General features: G+C 44.6%; 2 protein-coding genes and 2 long non-coding RNA genes across 4 annotated transcripts in view; 1 reads left to right on the forward strand and 3 right to left on the reverse strand.

Annotated features, from left to right (window-relative positions):
* Nucleotides 1-1581, forward strand: part of LOC114147767 (uncharacterized) — a 26542-nt gene extending 24961 nt beyond the window's left edge. Inside the window, exon 4 of the long non-coding RNA XR_003596131.1 lies at nucleotides 1572-1581. This is a non-coding gene — a long non-coding RNA (uncharacterized LOC114147767). The remainder of the gene's footprint in view (nucleotides 1-1571) is intronic.
* dpp10 (dipeptidyl peptidase like 10) overlaps nucleotides 1-3556 on the reverse strand; it is a 78105-nt gene extending 74549 nt beyond the window's left edge. The window contains exon 1 of the mRNA XM_028022367.1: nucleotides 3386-3556. Within this exon, the coding sequence (XP_027878168.1) occupies nucleotides 3386-3445 (60 nt within the window). The 5' untranslated portion in view covers nucleotides 3446-3556. The remainder of the gene's footprint in view (nucleotides 1-3385) is intronic.
* An 8604-nt stretch (nucleotides 3557-12160) lies between these two features.
* On the reverse strand, nucleotides 12161-19250 carry LOC114148108 (actin-related protein 3-B). Its single transcript, XM_028023062.1, has 12 exons — nucleotides 19071-19250; nucleotides 16207-16262; nucleotides 15992-16116; nucleotides 15459-15569; nucleotides 15292-15387; nucleotides 15109-15216; nucleotides 14439-14582; nucleotides 13932-14105; nucleotides 13730-13822; nucleotides 13527-13652; nucleotides 13323-13406; nucleotides 12161-12753 (listed from the first exon to the last, which is right to left on the reverse strand). Exons 1-12 carry the CDS (start codon nucleotides 19112-19114, stop codon nucleotides 12658-12660), a joined length of 1257 nt encoding a protein of 418 aa, XP_027878863.1. The 5' UTR covers nucleotides 19115-19250; the 3' UTR covers nucleotides 12161-12657.
* On the reverse strand, nucleotides 17649-18707 carry LOC114148109 (uncharacterized). The gene is made up of 2 exons (XR_003596211.1): nucleotides 18559-18707; nucleotides 17649-18280 (listed from the first exon to the last, which is right to left on the reverse strand). It is a non-coding gene; the product is annotated as an uncharacterized LOC114148109 (long non-coding RNA).
* Nucleotides 19251-25814: the final 6564 nt, after the last annotated feature.

Genomic DNA, 25814 nt, shown 5'->3' on the forward strand with positions numbered 1-25814 from the left:
TTAGCAGGATGTAATCTGGCGGTTCTGCCAGATTACTGTCAGCAGCAGATTAACGGCTCTCTGTGCTGAAGCCTTTAATCCCGGTTTGTTTACTGATTCTTGAAACTGATTCCCGGTAATCCGGAGGAGACCTGCAGCGCTGCAGCCGGCCCGGTCCGGTCCAATATTTAGCTTCAAATATTAAATGATATTAATACATAGTAAAAACATTTACTGACTTGTTTTTAATGGTAAATAAAGATTATTGTTTGTCCCATTAGTGTAAATATTATTGATGTTGTTCTTTCTTCAGCAAGAGTCAAATTGTTTTAAATTTTATTAGTGCTTAAAATGTCACTAATGACTGGAAAATCCAGAATTGATCCCATTTCACAAACGTATCTATTATGAACTTATGTGAATAATTATTCATATAAATATTCATTTGATTCTGTTTTATTATGGAAATACTTATTTCCATTCCTTAGTAGCCAAGTGTTGGCACGAGCTTCAAATACTAAAGCAGAAATAATTTCAGGGTTTTGACAGATCATTGCAGACTAATATCAGTTAGTCTGTGATATTTTCAGCCTCCATCTTTATACTGAACTTATCAGATAATTCGATTCCTTCTGCGTCCATGTAGTTCAAACTCCGACCACTAGAGGGCATCACAGCCCTTCTAAGTATCCTGAGTATGAGAGTTCGGCCATTTTCACAACAAAGCTAATCAGCTAATCAGGCTAACAGAGAAAAACCAACCAGCAGTAAAAGGATCCTGGTCACATGACATCATGATTTTAATATAATATCTAATAAATCATAACACAATGGTGAAAATATCTGAAGCTGAACTGGTGGATAAATCCCAGTCTGGAATAATCCCAGCAAGTTAGGACCAGGATTAATGGCGTCTCTTCCTGCCTAACGTCAGCGAAAGAGCGTCCACTTCCTGCTGAAAAAACCACTTCCTGCTAAAAACCACTTCCTGCTAAAAACCTCTTCCTGCTAAAAAACCACTTCCTGCTAAAAAACCACTTCCTGCTAAAAACCTCTTCCTGCTAAAAAACCACTTCCTGCTAAAAAACCACTTCCTGCTAAAAACCACTTCCTGCTAAAAACCACTTCCTGCTAAAAACCTCTTCCTGCTAAAAAACCACTTCCTGCTAAAAAACCACTTCCTGCTAAAAAACCACTTCCTGCTAAAAAACCACTTCCTGCTAAAAACCACTTCCTGCTAAAAACCACTTCCTGCTAAAAAACCACTTCCTGCTAAAAAACCACTTCCTGCTAAAAAACCACTTCCTGCTAAAAAACCACTTCCTGCTAAAAAACCACTTCCTGCTAAAAAACCACTTCCTGCTAAAAACCACTTCCTGCTAAAAACCACTTCCTGCTAAAAAACCACTTCCTGCTAAAAAACCACTTCCTGTGAGATCAATGGCTGCCATCAATGAATCAGCTGCTTCAAAAACTGCAGACCAGTAAACCAGTTCAACATTCTGGTGCTGAAGAAATATTTATTCCCATCAACTATGAGCTGCTTCCCACAGTAAGATCGATCAATCAATCAATCAATCAATCTGTAGCAGTCCGTCAGACCCAAGAAAACACAGAGAGCTTCGACGGGTGTAGTAGATTTGTATTTGCTTCTTTCACAGCCAAGTTTGCTGAATAGCACTGAATACACCGTGCTCCAAATACACCGTGAAAACTAAAAGAAAAGAAAATACATTTGCTTAAGTGCCTTTGTTTGACACAAACATGAATACATTACATAAAAACGCTAACTTCACAAACTAATGCTGTTCTAAACATGTACCTCGCTCCGCTGTCCAAGGGCTGCAAAGTTTATGGCGGTAAAGTCCGTGCAGTGCTGCTTCTAGCCTTCTCTGAAGAAAGTGGCTAACCCAGAGTCATAAAGATGAAGAACATCCTCCTCTTCTTCTTGTCCGTGGGATATTCCCGCCCAAAGTTCTGACTGACAGGAAACTAGCAACACTTCCTCTTATTTTTCACTTTAAATGAAGGTACTAACTTAGAGTGAACCAAACTACAGCGCCCCTAGTGGGTACTATGGGTAGCAACCTACAAACAGCATAAATAATGGAATGGGCATTTACACAATCAATCAATCAATCAATCAATCAACCAACCAACCAATCAATCAACCAATCAATCAATCAACCAACCAACCAATCAATCAATCAATCAATCAATCAACCAACCAACCAATCAATCAGTCAATCAATTAGACAATCAATCAATCAATCAACCAATCAATCAATCAATCAATCAATCAATCAATTAGACAATCAATCAACCAATCAATCAACCAATCAATCAGTCAATCAACCAATCAATCAATCAATCAATCAACCAATCAATCAACCAATCAATCAGTCAATCAACCAATCAATCAACCAATCAGTCAATCAATCAATCAACCAATCAGTCAATCAATCAATCAATCAACCAATCAATCAGTCAATCAATCAATCAACCAACCAATCAATCAATCAATCAGACAATCAATCAATCAATTAGTCAATCAACCAATCAATCAATCAACCAACCAACCAATCAATCAACCAATCAACCAACCAACCAATCAATCAACCAATCAATCAGTCAGTTTGAGCTTCACATCATAAAATCGTCTCAGATACAATCAGAACCACAGCATGATGCTGCCACCACCGGGATGGTGCGTCAGAGTTTTACAGAATGATGTCCAGAGGTCCGGTCCGGTCCCGGTGGACCGAGCTTTGGATCGGAACCGGACGGGACGATACACTCAGAGCATCAGCAGCTGAAATGTTGCGAACAGAACAGAACGTTTCACCCCGAGCTGGCGCTCTGCTGGGAGGTTTGAAAAGTGATCCGGAACCGGAACCGAACCGGTACCTGGGGGTCCGGCTTCAACAGCCGCAAACTGACATCGCATTTTGCGCAGATTCCAACGCAGAACACTGCGGCAACACACACACACACACACACACCCACACCCACACACACACACACACACACACACACACAACCCAACAGGTCCGGAACCAGAACCTTCAGAACCCTCAGTGCCATCGGAACCTGCTCCAAGTTCTGCTCTGCGGACGGACTTTCTCTGACTGATCCGAGCGGGAGCCGAACCAGAACCAAACCGAACCGGAACCGGGACGTGACATGAATGAGAACTGTCCGCCTGCAGGTCCGTGGAACCCGCCGCGGCTCCACGCAGCGTGTTCCGGAGCCGCAACTTCAGGACGGACACGGCGACCCGGAGCTCCGGTTCCACAGCGCGCCAGCAGAACCGAACCAGAACCTGACCAGAATGTGACCAGAAACTCAGCAGAACCTCAGCAGAACTTTCCTTCATGCCAGCCCAGCCTGATGGCGGGAAGCTCACCTTGATGCTCTTCGTGGACTGGCATTTCACCTGGTGGGATACGGTGGCCGTTTGGTTCATGTTCCGGTCCAAAGCGTCCAGCGAACCGAGCCTGGAGGAGAACAGCCAGCCGCTCCGTCCAGCAGAACTGATGTGATCCGAACCGCTCTCAGTCCGCTGCGCGGGGAAAGCTGCGTGCGTAACCAGCAGCCGTAACCAGGGGCGACCGCAGGAAATCCAGGGTGGCGGGTGGGGGGGGACTTCCGGGAAGGGGGGGCGGGGGGGGGGGGGGCAGAAGATAACAGTAAAGTTTTCACTGGATGGACTTTAATCTGCAGAACCAGAGGCGGTACCAGACCTGAGAGGAGGGGTTCTGGAACCAGGTTCTGGTTCTGGGTTCTGGGTTCTGGTAGAACTTTCACACTTTATTTGAATAAACTTTCAAACTTTTTCTGCCTTTGTTGTTTTTATCAATCTTCATCATCTTCATCATCATTATCTTCATCAACATCATCATCATCATCATTAACATCTTCTGTAGGAGCCATATATACATTTTTGGAGCTTAACACAAAATGTTATTTTGTGTTTATGTGAGTTAAGTTTTACTCTGTTATTTAAATAAAAGATAAGCGTCTGTAATTGTATTGTGTTTGATCTTATGACATGGTGCCTTTTGATTGGTTATTGACTAATTAGTTTATGAAAGATGAAAGTACTCGCTCTTTGTAGAAGTCTGGCACCTGGAGAGTAACACAGTCTTTTGACCGTCACTTTCTGTTTGTTTTGAATCTGTTTGTTATTTTTATTTTCTTTTAAGTTCAGTAAAGACCTAAAAATGACCGTCAGATTCATTATCTCTGTTTTTAAATGTGTCACGTGTCAAAGAGCTTTAAGGGGCCAGACTAGTGAGAGCTTACCGCACTTACATCTTCTTCATCATCATCATCATCATCATCATTATCTTCATCATCATCATTATCTTCATCATCATTATCATCTTCATTATCTTCATCATCTTTATCATTATCTTCATCATCTTCATCATTATCTTCATCATCATCATTTTTCAGGTGAGGCAGAACAAACAAAATGGCTGATGTCAGTGAAGCTATTGAAGCCTATAATAGCATCTCAGTGTTAAAGTTGTAGCAGCTAATGCTAATGTCTGTGTTCGCAGTATGAGCTAATGCTAATGTAGCATCCATAGTAGCAGCTAATGCTAATGTTAGCATACACAGTTCAGATTTGGAAAGAATGTCCGTGAATGATCTCAGAAACTCTGGAAAGTTGACTGGACAGAAAAACTCTTTGCTCCAAACTGATGGAGAACCTGAAGATGAAATCTGTAAATATCTCTGATGGATGTTTATTCAGTAAGTTAGCAGTAAAATGGATTTTAAATTGAAGATGATGAAGATGTAGTTAAGAAATATGAATGAATTACTGACCCTGAATGAGACGTTTTAATCCATCTGCTGGTTAACAGACTTTATATTTCACCAAAATGCTCCAGTTGCTGCGCTGCTGATTTTTAGATACTCTATAGTTTGTTTGGTTTTATTGGAGGTGTGATGAAGTGGAGAAAGTTTAGCGGAGGGTAAACGTGTCACGGCGGATCCAGAGGAGTTTGTGAGCCGACATGAAGCCGTCCAGCGATGAACTCTGCGGCTAATCGAAGTAATTAATCAGCAGCGTTTTAGGGTCAGGACGCTGCAGAGACTAATTATGGTTCAGGGATTTAATTACCTCGGGTTCCACCGGGACGGAGCAGCGAGGCAGAAACTGCTTCATAGCAGCCAATGAACAGACTTTATTCTGGATCATCATCATCATCAGTGATGATCTCAGAAACACAGAATAATGATAATAAAGCAGAAATATTATTATTCATTATTTAGCTACTAATGTTTCACTGATTAATGAAGAAATCCACCATAGATAAATGAACAGATTCAGTTTTATTTTCAGTGCAGGAAAGTTTTAGGAGCTTCGGATCAGAACAATTCCCAAAGAAACCAAACACAGAAATCTGAAATATAAAAGTGACATCCTGTCAGACTCACTGTGACCTTTGACCTGTCAGCAACCAGCCGACCGGTGAAGGAGTCAGCACATTGAACCGGCGCCGTTAGCATCTGTTAGCGGGTCATCAGCAACTCGGACAACATGGAGCAACGCGGAGCAACATGGAGGAACTAGGAGCAACATGGAGGAACCAGGAGCAACATGGAGGAACCAGGAGCAACATGAAGCAACTAGGAGCAACATAGAGGAACTCGTAGCAACATGGAGCAACATGAAGCAACATGGAGCAACTCGGAGCAACATGGAGGAACCAGGAGCAACATGAAGCAACTAGGAGCAACATAGAGGAACTCGTAGCAACATGGAGCAACATGAAGCAACATGGAGCAACTCGGAGCAACATGGAGGAACCAGGAGCAACATGAAGCAACTAGGAGCAACATGGAGCAACATGGAGGAACTCGGAGCAACATGGAGGAACCAGAAGCAACATGGAGGAACTAGGAGAAACATAGAGGAACTCGTAGCAACATGGAGCAACATGGAGCAACTCGGAGCAACATGGAGGAACTCGTAGCAACATGGAGCAACATGGAGCAACTCGGAGCAACATGGAGGAACTCGGAGCAACTCGGAGCAACATGGAGCAACATGGAGCAACATGGAGCAACTCGGACAACATGGAGCAACATGGAGCAACTCGGACAACATGGAGCAACATGGAGCAACTCGGACAACATGGAGCAACATGGAGCAACTCGTAGCAACATGGAGCAACATGGAGCAACTCGGAGCAACATGGAGGAACTCGGAGCAACTCGGACAACATGGAGCAACATGGAGCAACATGGAGCAACTCGGACAACATGGAGCAACATGGAGCAACTCGGACAACATGGAGCAACATGGAGCAACTCGGAGCAACATGGAGGAACTCGGAGCAACTCGGACAACATGGAGCAACATGGAGCAACATGGAGCAACTCGGACAACATGGAGCAACATGGAGCAACTCGGACAACATGGAGCAACATGGAGCAACTCGGACAACATGGAGCAACATGGAGCAACTCGTAGCAACATGGAGCAACATGGAGCAACTCGGAGCAACATGGAGGAACTCGGAGCAACTCGGACAACATGGAGCAACATGGAGCAACATGGAGCAACTCGGACAACATGGAGCAACATGGAGCAACTCGGACAACATGGAGCAACATGGAGGAACTCAGAGCAACATGGAGCAACTAGGAACAACTTGGAGGAACTCGGAGCAACATGGAGCAACTTTAGTCCAAACATTGCTGTGAGGGAGCAGCAGCTGCTGGTTGTTGGATAAATCTGCTTCTTGGCACAAACTGTTTGTGGAGGTTTTACAGAGAGAGGCTTACTGCGGTCCACAGCGCTCTTCTTTCTCTCTCGGATGATAAACTGGTGCAGAAATAATTACTGGGAGACTCAAGGCGGCCATAAAAACCAGCAGGAGAACCAACACCAGCCCAGTTCATTTACTGGAGCCTACAAATGGCTCAGCAGAGACGACCAGATTCACGTTTCACCAGACAGGCAGGAAGCCTGTTGACAGTATGAATGTTTTTGTGCTCTCATTTGTTGTTGTTTTTATCATTATTGGATTATTGTGAGTCACATCACGTGACCTGTCTAATTGAAAACACTCGTGTACAATAAAAGGTGTGTCCTTCATGCAAAGAGGGTTCAACACGAAAGCCATAACCTGTGAGTCTCATGTTGTCACGTTGAACGCTGTGCTGAAGGGTGACTCTGCTAACAGGTTATGGGCCCAGAATCAATGAAGAAACGGGTAAATGTCCCGACAGACAGACAGTGAACACCTGCTGTGTGAGTACACAAGGAAAATGAACAGAAGAGAAAAAGACTTGCCGCACAGCCGCTGGTCAAGACTTCTCTTTGATGGAGACGAGAAAAATTACAAACTATGGGAGACAAAGTTTTTAGGACATCTACGATTGCAAGGGCTGAAAGAGACAATTTTGAAGAGCCCCACCGATGAAGACGATGAAGAGGAAGACGAAAAGAAAAACGCTGAGGCTTATGCAGAGCTCATTCAGTTTTTGGATGACAAGAGTCTATCACTTGTCATGCATGACGCGGCAGACAACGGACGTGCGGCGCTTGGAATCCTGCGGGCCCATTACGCCGGCAAAGGACAGCCCAGAGTGATTAACCTGTATACCGAGCTGATTTCACTGCAGAAATCACCCTGTGAGACAGTTACCGAGTACATCATCAGAGCTGAGACCGCGATCACCGCGTTGAGGAGTGCAGGTGAGGAGCTGAGCGACGGACTTCTGATCGCCATGGTCCTGAAAGGACTTCCAGGGACATTTAAGCCATTTGCTATTTATATCACTCAAAGTGAAGATGGTGATAAGTTGACTTTTGCAGAGTTTAAGACTAAACTCAGAAGTTTTGAAGACATTGAAAATATGCGTGCCACAGTATCTGAGGACAATGTGATGAAAGCTAAGGCACATTTTGGCACGAAATGCGCACCAAGAAGTGCAAATGATCCTGGAGCAGGAAGTTCTGAGATTGTGTGTTTTAAATGTGGGAGTAAAGGCCACATAAGCAGAACCTGCCAGCGGAAGCAGTGGTGCAGTTACTGTAAGAATAACAGTCACAGCAACGCAACCTGCAGATGGAGAAAACAACGAGACAACGTACGGAAAGTAGCCGAAGAAACGGGCGGCGATAAAGAGTTTGCTTTCCGGGTGAGCGACGCTGACACGCAAGTGGACGACATCAAGAGGAGAGGTCTGATGGTGGACGCTGGGGCGACGTCGCACATAATCACCGACATCAGGAAGTTTCGGAAGCTTGATGGGAGTTTCCAGGCCGAGACGCACTGCATGGAACTGGCTGATGGATCCAGGTGTCTTGGGGTTGCTAAGCAACGAGGAGACGCGGAAGTGTGTTTGATCGACAGTAGAGGTCGACGTCTTAAAACAGTGCTGAGGAATGCATTATACATCAGTTCATATCCGCAAGACATCTTCTCAGTGAAAGCTGTAACATCCAGCGGAGCAACGGTGATCTTCAAAGAAGGAAAGAACGTTCTTCTCAGAGGCAATACCAAGTTCCCCATTCACGTATGTAACAAATTGTATTACTTACAAACGATGGACAACGAATGTGGTGATCAGTGTAAAAAATGTTATGACTTACAAAGTTGGCATGAGATTCTTGGACACTGCAATTACAGAGATGTACTGAAGCTAGAAAATGTTGTTCAAGGCATGGAAATTAAAGGGAGAGGTGAACCGAAGCCATATTGTGAAGTCTGCACAAAAGGAAAATTTGTTCAAACTAGGAACAAGGAGCTAGATGCAAGAGCTAAAGAACCGCTAGAAATGGTCCACACAGATTTAGCAGGACCTATAGACCCAATGTCCAAAGATGGTCACAGATATGCATTATCCTTCACAGATGATTATTCCAGTGCAGTCTTTGTATACTTTTTGAAAAACAAGAGTCACACAGTACAAGCGACTGAAAAGTTTATTGCTGACATGGCTCCACATGGAAAGATTAAATGTATGAGGTCAGACAATGGTACAGAATTCACAGGAAAAGAGTATCAGGCATTACTGAGTAGAAATGGTATTAGACATGAGACCTCAGCACCATATTCTCCACATCAAAATGGTACGGCAGAACGAAATTGGAGAACTTTGTTTGACATGGCTAGATGTATGTTAATCGATGGTGAGATGCCAAAAATGTTATGGTCGTATGCAGTTCAGACAGCTGCTGTAGTGCGAAATAGATGTTTTAATAATCGCACAAACCAAACGCCTTATTTCATGTTGACGGGCAGACAGCCTAACATTTCTAGGATGCACAAGTTTGGATGTGTTTGTTACACTTACAAACGAGAGAAAGGGAAGCTGGATTCAAGGTGTGAAAAAGGCATTTTTATAGGGTATGACAAGAATAGTCCAGCCTATATGGTCTATTATCCAAACAGCAGGAAAATCCAGAAACATAGGCTTGTGAAATTTGTATCCAGAGAGAAAAATGAGACTGATGTAAATTTGGATGATGATGATGATATGATTAGAATTAATCCCAGAGCAACCAAAACTTCAGAGGCTGATCCAGTAAATGTTTCTGACCAGAAATTGAGCACAGAAGAAGAACCGATGGCGAGTACCAGTCACACAACAAGACATGAAGAACCTGAGAGGCGATACCCTGTCAGAGAAAGAAAGAAACCAGGTTATTTAGATGACTATGTATGTGGCATTGATGATGAAGAACAGATAGCTAACATTGATTATTGTTATAGACTGATAAGTGGAGTACCTCAAACCTACAAAGAAGCTGTAACATCTGTGAATGCAAAAGAGTGGGTTACAGCAATGGATTAAACGACAATGTTACTTTTTCCCTGACCAGTTTACCTGAGGGTAAAACTGTAGTGGGGGGTAAATGGGTTTATGCAATCAAAAAGAATAGTGATGGATCAGACAAATATAAGGCTAGATATGTTGCTAAAGGATTCAGTCAAAAGAAAGGTATGAACTATGATGAAACCTTTTCACCAACTGCTAGCATGACGAGCATCAGAGTGTTGATGCAAAAGGTGGTACAGGAGAACATGTTTGTTCACCAGATGGATGTAAAGACAGCATATTTACATGCCCCAATTGAATGTGAACTTTATATTGAACAACCAGAGGGCTACAAGAAGGAATCTCAAGAAAATAAAAGACTGGTGTATAAACTGCAAAAATCTCTTTATGGACTTAAACAGTCAAGCAGAAACTGGAACAGAATGTTGCATGACTATCTATGTGAAATCAAGTTTGTTCAAAACCCTGCTGATCATTGTGTTTACACAAAGATTACTGATACTGAAACTGTGTTTATCATTATATGGGTCGATGATTTGATTATTGCTGCCAGTGATATGAATATCCTTAGAGATATAAAAGAAAAACTTAACTCCAAATTTAGGATGAAGGACTTAGGAAACTTGACACATTTTCTTGGCATTGACTTTGAGAGAGATCCTGACAGTATTAAAATGTCACAGTCGAAGTATGTAAAGAAAATACTGGAAAAGTTTGACATGCTGAACTGTAAGCCACGAACTACCCCTTGTGAGCAGAAACTTAACTATGCTGATAATGCTGAAGTAATGAATGATGTCAGAAAATACAGGGAGGCAATAGGGAGCTTAATCTATTTGTCAACATGTACAAGACCAGATTTAAGCTATGTTGTAAGCAAACTGTCACAGTACTTTGCAAACCCAACCACAGAACAGTGGAATACTGTAAAACATGTTTTAGGTATCTAAGAGGCACACAAGATAAAGTACTATGTTTTAAAAAGGGTGCCTGTGATAACCTTATATATGCATACAGTGATGCCGATTGGGCAGGCGATGTAACAGATCGAAGGAGTACAACAGGTTACTGTATGAGTCTAAATAGAGATGGTCCGTTGGTCTCGTGGAAGACCAAAATACAGCCTACAGTATCTCTATCTACATGTGAAGCAGAGTACATGGCATTAGCTGTTACTGTACAGGAATGCTTATACTTGAAACAACTGTTGTTCAACATGGATGGTAAGGATTATTTAGCTAAGATTTATGAGGATAATCAGGGTACCATATCCTTAGCCAAAAATCCTGTGTATAGACAAAGATGTAAACATATTGATATTAAATATCATTTTGTCAGATCAGTTGTAAATGAAGGAAAAGTCTTTTTAGAGTACTGTCCAACTAATGAAATGGTTGCAGATGTACTAACTAAACCAGCAACAAAGATTAAGTTGAGGAAGTATGAAATGTTTATGTTTGGTGGAACATGAATGTATTTTGGTAGAAGTATTAAGAGAGAGGAAGTTACCCAAATGTGAGCAAGTGGGGGTGTTGACAGTATGAATGTTTTTGTGCTCTCATTTGTTGTTGTTTTTATCATTATTGGATTATTGTGAGTCACATCACGTGACCTGTCTAATTGAAAACACTCGTGTACAATAAAAGGTGTGTCCTTCATGCAAAGAGGGTTCAACACGAAAGCCATAACCTGTGAGTCTCATGTTGTCACGTTGAACGCTGTGCTGAAGGGTGACTCTGCTAACAAAGCCGCTGCAGAACAGCTGGCAGGGACCCGGAGGACTCGGAACCGGGACCATGAAATCTATAAAAATTCTTCTTCTGGTCTGGACAATCTTCCAGGGATTTATGATTTTAGCATTAATCATTTTAAATGTCAGGTTTTTTCATTTGTTGCTTTTTAAAGTTTATTTTCTCCTGAAAGATGGCCGACTCCCTTCCTGTCAGAAACAGGAGAATCTGCTGGGGTGTGAATACTTTTGGTCTTTATTGAACATTATTATTAATGTTTTACAGTGTATTGAACATCTTTTAGAACCAGAACCTGAGTTATTGATGTGTAACCGAGCCGCTCTTCATCGCCGTCATGCAGAGTAAAGCCGAGCCGTCAGCGGCGCTGCCCATCCTCTTCCTCCTGATGAAGTTTCAAGAAGAGTAGCTTTCAGCAGATCCATCTAGAAACAACACATCCATCGCTACGGCAACCATCCTGCCGCTGCCGCCTCTCTCATCAGCCGATTAATGGACCTGATCCCCGACCGGGTCTCTGGTGGCCCGTCAGAACCAGCAGAACGGGCTCCCTCATCTGTCCTTTGGTCCAGTCAGAACCTGCTAGAGTTCTGTCCTGAGATGAAGAATTTCCAGACAGAAGCTCTTAGACAGAACGGGTCGGCTTTATTGGAACGTTGCATTAATACACAAACTGATCAGAACGTATCGTCTGAATTTATTAAAAGCTGCTGCAGGTTCTGCCTGGTACTGATACTGGCATCAATTTATGGACTGAAACATAAAAAACTTTAAGAAGCAAAAACAGGCTCTAAGCGGATCAACGGAACCAGTTAGAACCAAGCTGGAGCAGAAAGAAAAAGTCGGACAAAAACTCAACAATCTGTTGTACCTGTAGGGGAACTGAGCCTGAAGTCCAGATTATTATTTATAAATATTGTTCCCAAAGGTCCGAAGAACCAGGAATATTCTTGGCTTACAAACGCTTTTCCCATATTTCAGAAGAAAATACAAAAGAAACAGAACAAAAATTCTGGATAAATTTCCCGGCTGATCAGTTTGGTCTCATCTGAAAATCATGGAACCGGGCCTGACGGCGCCGTTCAGACCCTCGCTGTCAGAACGCAGTGGGTCCAGCAGGTTAGGACATGACCCCAAACACGGGGTTATGGCGGCAGATGCTCGGCCCGATCTCCTCGTAGTCCTTCTTGGTGTGGCAGACCTGGTAGAACTCGGGCTGAAGAGCAGAGGAAGAAGAAGTCAGCTGACCAGAAACTGTTACAGCTAATGTTAATGTTAGCACCCACGGTAGCAGCTAATGTTAATGTTAGCACCCACGGTAGCAGCTAATGTTAATGTTAGCACCCATGGTAGCAGCTAATGTTAATGTTAGCACCCACGGTAGCAGCTAATGTTAATGTTAGCACCCACGGTAGCAGCTAATGTTAATGTTAGCACCCATGGTAGCAGCTAATGTTAATGTTAGCACCCACGGTAGCAGCTAACGTTAATGTTAGCACCCATAGTAACAGCTAACGTTAATGTTAGCACCCACGGTAACAGTTAACGTTAATGTTAGCCTCCATGGGAGCAGCTAATGTTAAGTTGTAAGTAGCTTACTGCGCATGTGTTGGATGCGAGGTAATAGGAGGCGGGGCGAGAACTGTTCATGCTGTTGTGAGAGGAACGCTGGAGCGCATGTTGTTAGCTATGTTAATGGCGACCATTAAAGTGTGGATGCTAACATCAGTAGTGTGATTATTGAGTAAACAGCTAACGCTAATGTTAGCGTCTGCAGATGCTTACCGTCGATGCCAGCATGGATCCTCCAAACCACACGGCGTATCTCTGCATGTGATGAGTGACGACCTGAACATCGATTGGTTTGGGCTGCAGAGAGAACAGAACCAGGCTGATTAATGGAAACAGAACCGGAAAGCAAAGCCTGGAAAGTTTAACAGACATCTACTGTGAAACGAGGCCTGGGAACTTTGCGGCGATGGTTCCCACCTTGAGCTTTCCTCCACTCAGCTCCTCGCTCAGCTTCAGCCGGGCGTCCACCGTCCTCTTCAGGTCTCTCTGCAGCCGCCGCCCAAAGTCCCTGAACATGGTGGAGCCTCCGGACAGAACCACATTCTGAGGAAGGAGGAACATTTGGGTTATGGAACCGCAGAACCTGACCGGGCCGGGCCATGCCGGGACGCCGCGGTTACCTTGTAGAGCGGACGGCGAACGTCGATGGGACAGTTCTGGATGACCTCGTCCACGACCTCTGAGATGGGCTGGGTGAAGTCCGGGTTGGCGAACTGGGACCAGAGACAGCGGGTCAGAAGGTTCCGACAGTCGGGTCGGGTCGTCCTAATGCGGTCAGAACCATGACCCGCTGCGTCGCTGTGCAATAATAACCAGACTGACCTCTGGGTGGAAGAAGATCTCCGGGCCCAGGAAGCGCTCGTAGCCCACGTCGATGGTGAACTCCTTCTTGCTGACAGCGTTGACCCCGGTGTACTGCTTGATCCATTTGGACCCGTCCGAGTCATACTTACTGAATTCTTTGACCAGGTCCGGACACACGTAGCTGAACCGTTCCTGAGAGGGAAGGAGAGGGGGAACATCAGAGGGAACGTGGAGATGAATGAGGGGAACCGGAGCTCTGGTGGATCTAAAGTCTTTGACCGGCTTCAGTGAAGCTTCAGGATGTGGATTTCTACCTGAAGCTGCTTAGTTTCGTATCGGCTAATGTTCATGTCCAACTAAAACCAGTTACAGACCAACAGCACCACCTGGTGGCCACATGAAGAACAGCAGAGCCTGCTCTGTCTTGATGTCAAACAGCCAGACTGATATAATCAACCTTCAGTGATATTTAGGTTAATATTCAGGGTGATATGAATGTTCATCTCCGTCCAGCTGAGGACTCACCTTGACCGCCTTGGCCGTCTCCAGGGACTGCTCCGGTGGGACGCCCACCTCCCTGTCCCTCAGCAGCTGCTGGGTGAAGTAGGTGATGTCTCTACCTGCGATGGGGATGTGCTTGATGCAGCTGCCGATCACGTAGCCTTCAGCCTGGGACGGAGGGGACAGAGAGGGACGGAGGGGACAGAGGGGTTGGGGGAGACAGATGAGGACAAATGATCAGGAAATCGTCTCAAATATCAGGTTCTTGTTCGTTCATCTTTGAAGTGATTTAGTTTGTAAAGTTTCCATCTGGACTGTTTTCATGTTTCCAATAAATTCAGTTTTAACATTTTTATTTGAATAAAAATGTTATTACAGCAGTGGCAGCAGATTTAAAAACGTCTCTGATGCTGAACAGGAGATCCCTCAGAAAAACTGATGAACCCAACTCAGCGGTTCTGCTGGTTTAACGTTTAAAAAACTGTTGAATCATCAGAAAAGCAGAGCTGGGCTTTAAATGAGCCATCAGGTCGACCTGCAATGAGCCACAGCGACCACCAGGTGGCAGCAGCATGCCACCACACATGCAGGAGAACCAGAAGCAGCTTCCCGAGTCTGCAGCTGTTTTGGACCTCCAGGCCACCGTACAGAATCACCTGCAGGGTCCAACAGGGCGTCCCCATGGAGGACTCACCACAGGAATGACGTGAGTGACGCCGTCTCCGCTGTCGATGACTGTTCCGGTCAGGGTCCGCTCTCCGACCTGCCTGGAAGTCCAGGAGGCTGCCAGCGCCAAAACGGCCTGCAGAACACACAGAGGGGATCAGAACCATGAAACAGAACCAGGAAAAGCTGGATCAGAACCAGAACCTCTGACCTGCACGGCGATGTAGAGCCCCGGGACGTTGAAGGACTCAAACATGATCTCGGCCGTGTATTCCCGGTTCTCCGGCGTGTTCAGAGGAGGTTCCGTCTGCAAACAGGAGACCGGGTCAGACCCGGGCCGTGAACCGGCCCGGGTCTGGTGGCCTGTCCAGAACTCACCAGCAGGAAATAGTGGTCCTCCGGCTCGGCCCGCAGGTACTTGAAGATGACCTGCTCCATGAAGCGCTCCATCAGGTCCCAGTCCTCCACGATCCCGTGGCGGATCGGCCACTGGGGCAGGAGAGGTCAGAGGTCAGCAACAGGACAGCATGGTCCAGAACTCAGCAGAACCTCCTGGCCCAGAGACCAGCTGGACCGACCAGAAGGTCCAACAGAACTGATCTAGCTCACAGTATCAGCAGAACTCTGGATGGAGGATCGGACCCTGACCAAATTGATGACCCTTGCTCTGTTTGGACCTCCAGAACCCGTCCTGTCCACCAGAACCACCACTTAAAGCGTACATGGACCGCAGACAGCTGAACCGGTCCAGTTGGGTAAAGTGTAAAGTAGTTTGGCTGCTCTGGTTGGCCGCCAAGTGTGGATAAATAAATCCAGAAGGTTCCGGACGGTTCTCTGCTGATTGACGATGGCGTGACCCCCTGAGGTTCTGCTCAAACCTGACTCCTGACCTCTGACCTCTGACCTCTTACCTTGGTGGAGTACGTGGGTTTGTCCACAGCTTCATCACCGATGTAGAAGTCCAGGTCGTCCACTCCCTTCATCATCCTCCGCTGGGCCTGATCGCCCACCTTCGCCGACTCCTTGATGGCGATGCCTGAAGAAACAAGTAGTGTTAGGAGGAGGACTTCCTGTCCGCAGGAGGAGGACTTCCTGTCCGCAGGAGGAGGACTTCCTTTCTACTCACATGAGGGAACGATGAACTGCGGCTCGGTGTTTCCTGCGTAGCCCAGCTTGGTGTAACTAAGAGAAGAAAACAGTCCAGTTACTGTAAGAACCCGGCCCAGAGGTTCTGATCGGCCCGGTTATTTTAATCTGCTGATGGTTCTAGTTCTGGTTGGGCTCCAACAGGAAGTCAATGTTCTCCATGTTGTTTCAGGTTCTGGACAGCAGGAAGTTTTTTTTATCAGAACCTGGCAGCGGTTCTGGAGAACCTTCAGTCCAAGCATAGCATTGAGATCAGGCTGAGGTCTGGACTTTGACTAGGCAGTTCTGTTGAAAACTGAAGCTCCACATTACCACACCTCCACCACTTTCCTGTTGGGTCCAAATGTCCACTGGTCTGTCTGACCCAACAGAACCCGTCCAGGTCCAAACAGCAGCTCCAACAATACAGGATGTGATCCAATAACGTGATCAAAGCATTTCCTGTTTACAGACAAATATCTGGAATCTGAGGAAGAGCTCCTGAACCGGGCCAGAACAGAACCCAGCATGATGCTGGTTTATTCTACTGGTGCCCTTCGTCACTATCATCATCATCATCACCACCACCAGAGCGCCGCCTCTAACTGTCAGAACATTTTGCTGGTTCTGCTGCGACCCGTCTGACCCGGCTCATTTCAAAGAACAGTCCCAGCATGTCGGCTGCAACCTGCCGCGACACGCCGCAAATATGCAGCGCACGCAGCCGGGGAGCCCAACCCGCAGCGCGGTTCTGATCCGGGTCGGAACCGCACAGAGGTCCACTCTGCTGCTGCGTCACCATGACAACCCGTCCGGCTGAACCCAGAACCGCTGCAGAACAGGAAGTGAAATTCTCACTTTGTGGACCACAGACCCCGCACTGGCTGCTCTGGGAAACACGGCGGCCATCTTGGAGCGGTCGTCCCTCCTGCTTGGCTAAACCAAAACGGCAGCAGGAGCCTCAGCACTGCCGGATATTTTTCTTCAGATCTACGGACTATTGACGTGAGATCTCGGGGGATAACGTTTCACAAGTAAGATGGACATATTAGTGTTTATATTTTATGAATAGAATATTACTAAACTGTAATATTTATATCCACCGGCAAAAAGCCAGCTAATATTAGCTATAGTGCTAACGGTGTAACACCGGGTTCAGCCCCGCTAAGATTTTGTAAATCTTCTCTAACATTGATTTAGATTATGCGACAGAAGGTGGAAAGACTGTTATTAATGTGTAATTCTTTCACTCTGTCTAAAGTAAGGTAGCTCCCGTTTTAGTTTTGAAGGTTTCATAAAGACAGAAATGTGTTTAAGGAGAGACGGATCCACTGCTGATGGATCTCTTAATTCTCCTCGGCTGGAAAACATGAATAAAACCTATGTAGATATTATGTATATAACCATGTTCATCATTATTTAATCATCTTTGTTTTTCTATGATTGTATTATTTTGTTTGTATATTTATATAAATATGTATTGATATTACTAAATAATATATTTTAAAAAATTATGACTGGTTGTATGTTTTGTAAAATGCTCATCATTCATCAATATCAAAATATTCTATTCCGAATCTATTCTGTAAATATGCTCAACCATGTATCAGTCAGTACAAAAATACTTAAAAACTAACTTTCTAGTAAATGTAGCTATGAAAGCTGTTTGAATGAGGTTGACATTAAAAAATCGTGAAAATATGTTTAGTATTTAGCGAGTTATGATCGATTAAATGCGCTGATACTTCATTGTGCCTGTCAAACACATAACGCTGAGTGGACCTGTCGACCTCTCCAAGATGGCCGTCCTAAAACTTGTCTGTTACAATAAGCAGGAGCGGCTATGAGGCGCCTGTTCTTTATTTATGTCTATGTTGTGGACAGCAACAGCTGATGGCATCATCAGAACCTCCTGGTACCGAGCTCATCAGCAGAAACCGGTCCTGTGCTGGGTCTCAAGGAGGACGGGCGAAGGTCAGTCCGTCCGCCAGTCCGTCTCCTAGGAGACGCGATCTTTCCTCCAGGTTTCTCAAAGTCTTTCCGCTTTCTTTGGCCTCGGGCACTTTTCCCCGTTGCTGCACAAACAGAAACATTTCAGAACCGGCTGAACATCAGGTCCACTGACCGAGTCAGGCCAAAAGCTTAGGAGGCCGCTGGCCCATAAGGTTCTGCTGGACTGGACTGCAAATCATCCACAAAGCAAAGTCTAGAAAAATAACTGAAAATCATCCAGAAATCCAACTGATCAGAACCAACTTAAAAACCCAACAGATCTACTATTCAGGACTACCTTAAAGGAGAACAAGAATGGCCTTTTTGCACAGTACTGCATCAGCTCTAACAGAACCAGAACTTTTTTTACTTTTTTTTGCAGAACCGGGTCAGAGGCTGCAGACTGGTTTGCAGCCAGAGGGAAGTGTCTCCACAAGAATCGGATCCAAATGTCCAGAACCAGAACCATCCCGATTGCAGAGCAGCAGGATGAACCCACTGTCAGAACCAGAACCGGGTCCTGTACTGTCCCGGTGTAATAACCGGGTTCTGGTGCCGAGTCACAACCATATATGGACTAAAAAGGCTGAATGAGGAAGTGCAGGTTGAGTTTAGGAAGTAGCACCGCGCATGCGTAGCTGAACAGATTTATAATGTTTGGTTTACTGGGAAATTAGAGCAGCCATCGCGTCAACCTGAAGGAAACCGACCCGTAATAACTAAACCGGTTCTGGTTGGTTCCGTTTGTTCTGTACGCTTAGAACCAGCGTACAGAACCAGCGCTGTCAGTCAAAGTTCGGTAAACAGAAACCCCGGACCGAGCCCCGGACTGAGCCCCGCTCCACCGCTCCGTTCCCGGCTCCAAATGCTTACCCCGTCCCGCAGTCCACCACACACGCCGGTAGCCGTCCAGCCATCTCTGCCCCGGGTCTCTGCTGAAGCGCTGCTTTCTGGTGGAGGCTGGAGGACAGGCGGAACCCTGCTGAGCCCGCACACAACCGTTTCCTCTTCCGCGCTCGGCTTCTGGCATCCAGGGAAAGGCAAGATGGCGGAGGCCGGGCGGAGCGGCGGAGGCGGGGCGGCTGTCACTCAGCGGGGTTCGCTCCTCTGCAGCCAGCCGGCAGCTAGGGCGGCCCGAGAGCAGGCGGCGTCACCCAAACGATTGAGGTTCGATGTTTGGTTCAAATCCCGGAGGTTCCTAAAAAATAATCTCTTAAGCTTTTAAACAAATCTAAATAGTTTCTGGGTTCCCTTAAATGTTGAAGAATTATACTTTGGATGTAAAGTCATGTTTGAGTTAATTTACTAAGTCTGGTGTAGAGGTAGGCCTTTAAACAGTTAGTTCCTGGCCTTTGACCTTTGCTGCATGTCTTCCCTGTCTCTCTGTCAGCTCAGTTTCTGTTTGATTATTGTGAATAAAGCCACTCTAGTGTGACTAAATTGTATTCATTAACAGAACAAACTTACCACAGAAGTTGCTAATTTGTAAATAAGTTGGGAAGGTTTTTGTTAACTTATCTGAAATCAGGTTAAATAAATCCAGTGAAACAAAGGAAGGTGTCTTGTGCCTTTTTTCAGGATGGATTTTGATAAAACTGGAGAAACTGAACATTTCTGACGCAGGAATGGAGCCGCGCCCAAACGGGGCTCACCAGTGTTTCCATGTTTTCATCCTGCTGCATCCCAGTGGGAGGAGTTAGTGCAGCTCCTCTAAAATCAGGACATCTTCTGTATTCTGAAACTCTTCTATCTCCTCTGTCCTCAGGGACACCTCCGTCTGGGGTCACTTATACTTTATGTTGTAGAAACAAATTTTACGCACAGAGTAAAGCTGTTTGGGGTTCTTTGTTTTGTTTAATGTCTTGTGAAGAAGGAACAAGTTAATAACAGAAGACTGTCCTCAATGCGGCTGATTTAAGAGGAAACAGAAAGTGGAAAGTGCAAATAAACCTGCAACTCTTATATTTTACATGTCAGCCATATTGAACTGGACTTCAGTTTGGTGATTTGTTGTTTTCCGTGTCAGAACTTTGGGGACCGTTCCAGCTGGGTTTTTGTTGTGTTTTGTTGTGTTTGTTTGTTTTCAGATTTTCCCCCCATGACATCATTAATATAAATGGGCAATAGGGAGAAATAATCTGCTCATTACTGGAAATCATGAATATCATTTTCAACTAGTTTTGTGACTTCATTGTATTATGAATTTTAACATTTATTTTCATTTTTAGCATTTACATTGCAACATGATTGTTATAACTTAGAACATGAAGGAACTCCACCCACCTGGTGCAACTCCTGCTGTGCTAGCATGCCAATGGTGCAGACCTAGGTCGATCTATCTATCGATCTATCTATCAGCCAAAATCATTAGAATAACCAGTGACGTGCGGTCAGGGGAGGCAGGTGAGGCAGTGCCTCACCTGCCATCATGGAAAGAAAGAAAATATATAATCATAAAGTAATTTAAATTGTTATATTCATCCGGTGGTTTGTACTAAAAAATATTTATTTTTCATGTAGCTTCACCAATTTCGATTTTTATTTGTTCAAAATCGCTGAATTTTCTTATTTTCCCATTGAAATGCTTGGAAGCGATGCCGGTGAGGCAGCAGCGAGCTCTGCCTCACCTTGGATTGCGCAACCCCTGGCTCTGCGCTGGCTGCTAAGCGGAGAGAGCATGTTGCTGTACGGCGTCAATAAAATGGTTTAAACAAATTTAATATGTGAACTTATTTCCAATAATTTAGCTTATGTATATAATGTACAGTGCTTTTTGTCACCAACTGTGTTTGTGTAACGTGTTTCGTGTAATGAGCGATTATAAACGGCAGAGAACAGGTTCGAGGTGAGGCAGGCAGTTCTCTTGCCTCATGGCAGGGGGCGCTCAAGATCCCAGACGTTCGTCTTGTTCACTCCTCAACTGCCGAGTAAGTGACAGCGAGCTAGGCTAAACGATTCGGGAAGCAAGTCAAGTGCAGCGATAGATTATAATAGAGATAGTGATTTTTTTCCTCTCGCTTATCCCGACTTTCGACATGGATGACTACATTACAGCACTAAAAAAGTTTTCTCAAGTGGACTTTCAATCGAAGCAGGAGATAATAACCAAAGGAAGACCAACGCCGGAGCTGAAAGGTTTGTATGTGTAAGGATGCAGAAGTGAAACATAACCTGTAAACTGCTGTCAATCTATGCATCTATTTGCAAATCTGATTCTGATGACGTCAGTGCCTCACCAGCTATGAACCTCACCGCACGTCTCTGAGAATAACATCAATAAACACTTTAAGTGTGTATGGAATTAATCTATATCTTAACTGAGTTTCACTTTTTGAATTGAATTATTGGGTCTCCCTGTGGATGTGAGGGTTCTCTCTGGGTACTCCAGCTTCCTCCCAGTTCAGGAACATGACAGCTATAAGTTCAGTCCATTTACCATTTAACAGGCCTCTCTACACTGACCTGAGCAAATCAAAGTCTGCACCGTCAACATGTAATGGAGGTCAATCATACTAAAAATAAACAGAGGAAGTGAATGGGAGGCAACAGGAAGTGCTGACATGTTGGTGTCTAACAGATGGGCAAGATGGCAGGCTGAGCACTTCTACTAGTGCTCTTCTCTTAAAGAATTCATCAAATAATAGTTAATGAACTTTCGAACCCCCCCTCCAATTTTAAAATATAATATAGCGACATGCTACCAACAAATGGAACATGACTACGTGCAAAGAAACCGCATGGAGACCAAAAGCTCTGGCGACAAAAGAAGCTGGAATATCAGCCTGTCGGCCTCCACACCATCCACAAAAAATAGCTAAACCTAACGAAGATGAAGTCTCGTTAGGTTTAGGTTTTGAAGGGCGATCCCAGCAGCAATTAATACACTTGCTGCAAGATTTGATATGCAGGAGAAGAGATTGAGGAGCTTAGCATGCAGCTAAATCTGCTGCGATCGGCACCAAGGCCTCTGAATTCACCTCCTCAGAGGTTAAAGTCCAGGCTGGCAGCGATGGAGGAAGATGTTAAACAGCTACAAGCTGAAAATGTGGAGCTAAAGGAGAAATTCAAAGAACAAGATTGATATAAAAGAAAATGGAATGTCCGACTAAAAGGCTTAAAGGAAAAACTAAATGAAGATACCAGAGCTAAGGTGGTTCACCTGCTGAGTAAAGTGGCGCCGCACTGGGAACAGAGGATGGAGGACACGGAGGACATGGAAGACACGGAGGACATGGAGGACACGGAGGACATGGAGGACACGGTGCACCGCCCGGGGAACAGATGGAGTAGAAAACATCATCATCCAGTTCTCAAGACGCCGTCTCAGGGACGCGTTTGGGAAGATGAAGAATTGAAAATCTGTCAAGATGCTGGAGTTAAATTAGCCGAGGATCTAAGGAAGGAAGATCTGGCTGCCAGGCGGCTGTTGCCTCACATCAGCCAATAGGAAAGCAGGAGAAAAAGCCTTTTCTTCATAGTTACAGAAATGGCCGCCTCATCCAGATTTTAATCCTGTTTGTAACAAACAAACTACAGATATGTGGGATCGTATTCAAAAGAGGAATAATTTATTAAAGTCAAAAAAATCAAATCAAATCAAATGTTATTTGTATAGCACATTTCAGCAGCAAGTCATTTCAAAGTGCTTTACATCATTACAAACACAGAAACACAAAGCAACATAGAATCAACTAGTTCTACTAGAATCAATCTATTAGTTTACAACCTAAAAAAACTTTTTCTCTTGTTGGTGATTTTTAATTTACTCAGAACTGTTTCTTGTTGCCACAGGTTTAATGTTTTCTCTGAAAGCCAATTTATCGTTCATTTCTTTCAACTCTAGGGCCTTAAAGACGATGGAAAACCAAAAGCCATTTTTCTTTTTTGTTTTTCTACAGGAAACTCGGTCCTGCGCTTCAGACGCCGTCTGAGGAAAATGATTGTACCTTTTGTCAATCTGATGTAGAAACTTTGCAACATTTATTCTTTTCTTGTAGTTATGCAACTAAATTTTGGAAGGATCTTTATAATTGGTTGCTAACCAACAATTTAAATATTCCAATTTTAACTTACAACAATATTAAATTGGGCATTTATCTTTTGTACACAAAGTTGGAATTTATAGTTAATAACCAGATATTACCTACACAAATATAAATTTTTGAAAATAGCCCCCAGGATTCGTAAAAAATAAAGTAAAAATAATTCACTTGTGTTCAACTCTGTGAAAATGATCGAGACAAAGATGCTGCTGTGCTCTTTCACTTTGTCCTGTTTGGTTTTTGACATTTATCTAGTTAATGATTAAGACCCCGTACAATAACTCCAGCTGTTTATTACGCTTTATGTTTATTTAGTTTTCTAATAATCACCTGTTGTGTCATTTGGCTTCATGTCATTCTGTGATCCTGTTGGTTTTTTGCTACTGCTAGTCACTCAAGATGCTGTATAAGAAGTGTGTGTTTGGCTGTTTCTACAATAAAATTTGGTTTACAAACAAATGTTGGTGTCTCACACCTCAGCAGCTTCAGCTGTCGACGACATGAACGAACCAACAGGTGAGTTAAAGCAAGCAGGTAAACGCAGCAGCAGCCCTGGAAACGTCTGGACTTTCAGATTCTGCTGAGATAAATTCCTGAAGAGGCGCCGTTAAAATGTCAAGTTTAAATTTATTGTTCCATTTTCTGAGGCAACCAAAAACAGGAAGTGATGATGACTTCATCATGAGGAAGAGGAACCAGTCACCACTGTCAGTTACAGCTAAAGGTTTAACATTTGGTTAAATATACTGCTCAAAAAAATAAAGGGAACACTTTAAGTGTTAAACACCTGTTTAAGTGTTCCCTTTATTTTTTTGAGCTGTGTATATATATATATATATATATATATATATATATATATATATATATATATATATATATATATATATATATATAAAAATTCCCTTCTCACCCACTGCGGGTGGTCTCTCTCATCCTCTGAGCTCGGCTCCTCTACCAGAGGCCTGGGAGCTTGAGGGTTCTGCACATTTCTGGACTGAGATGTCTGATGTTGTTCCTGGGATCTGTTGTAGCCATTGGTCCAGTTTGGGGGTGACTGCCCCGAGGGCCCCGATGACCACAGGCACCACTGTGGTGTTCACCTTCCAGGCCCTCTCCAGTTCCTCCCTGAGGCCCTGGTATTTCTCTAGTTTCTCCTGCTCCTTTTTCCTGATGTTGCAGTCGCTTGGTATTGCTACATCTACCACAACGGCTTTCCTCTGTTGTTTATCCACTACGACAATGTCTGGTTGGTTCGCCATTACCATTTTATCTCTCTGGATCTGGAAGTCCCACAGGATCTTAGCTCTGGCGTTCTCCGCCACCTTTGGGGGTGTTTCCCACTTTGATTTCGGGGTTTCCAGTCCATATTCTGCACAGATGTTTCTGTACACTATGCCTGCAACTTGGTTATGTCGTTCCATGTACGCTTTCCCTGCCAGTATCTTGCACCCTGCTGTTATGTGCTGGACTGTCTCAGGGGCCTCCTTGCACAACCTACACCTTGGGTCTTGTCTGGTGTGGTAGATCTGGGCCTCTATTGCTCTGGTGTTTAGGGCCTGTTCCTGGGCGGCCAGGATGAGGGCCTCTGTGCTGTCCTTGAGTCCAGCTTTTTCCAGCCATTGGTAGGATTTACTGATATCAGCCACTTGGGTTATTTGCTGGTGGTACATCCCATGTAGGGGCTTGTCCTCCCATGATGGCATCTCTGGCACCTCAACCTCCGTTCCCTGTTGTCTGAGACATTCACTGAGCACATTGTCTGTTGAGGCTTTGTCCCTGAGGTATTTATGGATCTTAGTTGTTTCGTCCTGGACTGTGGTTCTCACACTCACTAGTCCTCTGCCTCCTTCCTTGCGGCTCATGTACAGTCTCAGGGTGCTGGATTTGGGATGGAACCCTCCATGCATTGTTAGTAGTTTTCTAGTCTTAATATCCGTGGCTTTTATCTCCTCCTTTGGCCAGCTAATTATTCCAGCAGGGTATCTGATTACTGGCAGGGCATAGCTGTTTATCGCACGGATTTTGTTCTTGCCATTGAGCTGGCTTCTCAGGACTTGCCTTATTCGTTGGAGGTATTTAGCTGTGGCTCCTTTCCTTGTGACCTCATCGAGGTTGCCATTTGCTTGTGGTATACCTAGGTACTTGTAACTGTCCTCTATGTCTGCTATTGTTCCTTCTGGGAGTGAGACCCTACTAGCCTACTGGATAGCTCAATAGATAAGACATCAGTATATCACCCGAGAGGGCAGGGGTTCGAATCCAGTCTGGGTCCTTAGGCAAGACCCTTCAAGCTACTGCCTACCTCATACCATGAGAGATACTAAAATGCATAACATGCCGGCTCAGACGTCGCCCGGCCAAACAAGGTGTTTGGGGAACCAGAGCACCTTGATGACAAATGGGCTACTGGAACAAGACGGAAATGGGCGAGAGATGAAAATGTGGATCTGTTGGAATGCTACTACTCAAGTAACCCTAATCAGAGAGGTTACATGCAAAGACTGGTGAAGGAATGGTTACTTCGACATCCCCAGTCAACACTAAGCGCTAAACAACTAGTAGCTCAGTGTTCCAA

This window comes from Xiphophorus couchianus, chromosome 7, assembly GCF_001444195.1.
Source record: "Xiphophorus couchianus chromosome 7, X_couchianus-1.0, whole genome shotgun sequence".
In the NCBI taxonomy this organism is placed as follows: Eukaryota; Metazoa; Chordata; class Actinopteri; order Cyprinodontiformes; family Poeciliidae; genus Xiphophorus; species Xiphophorus couchianus.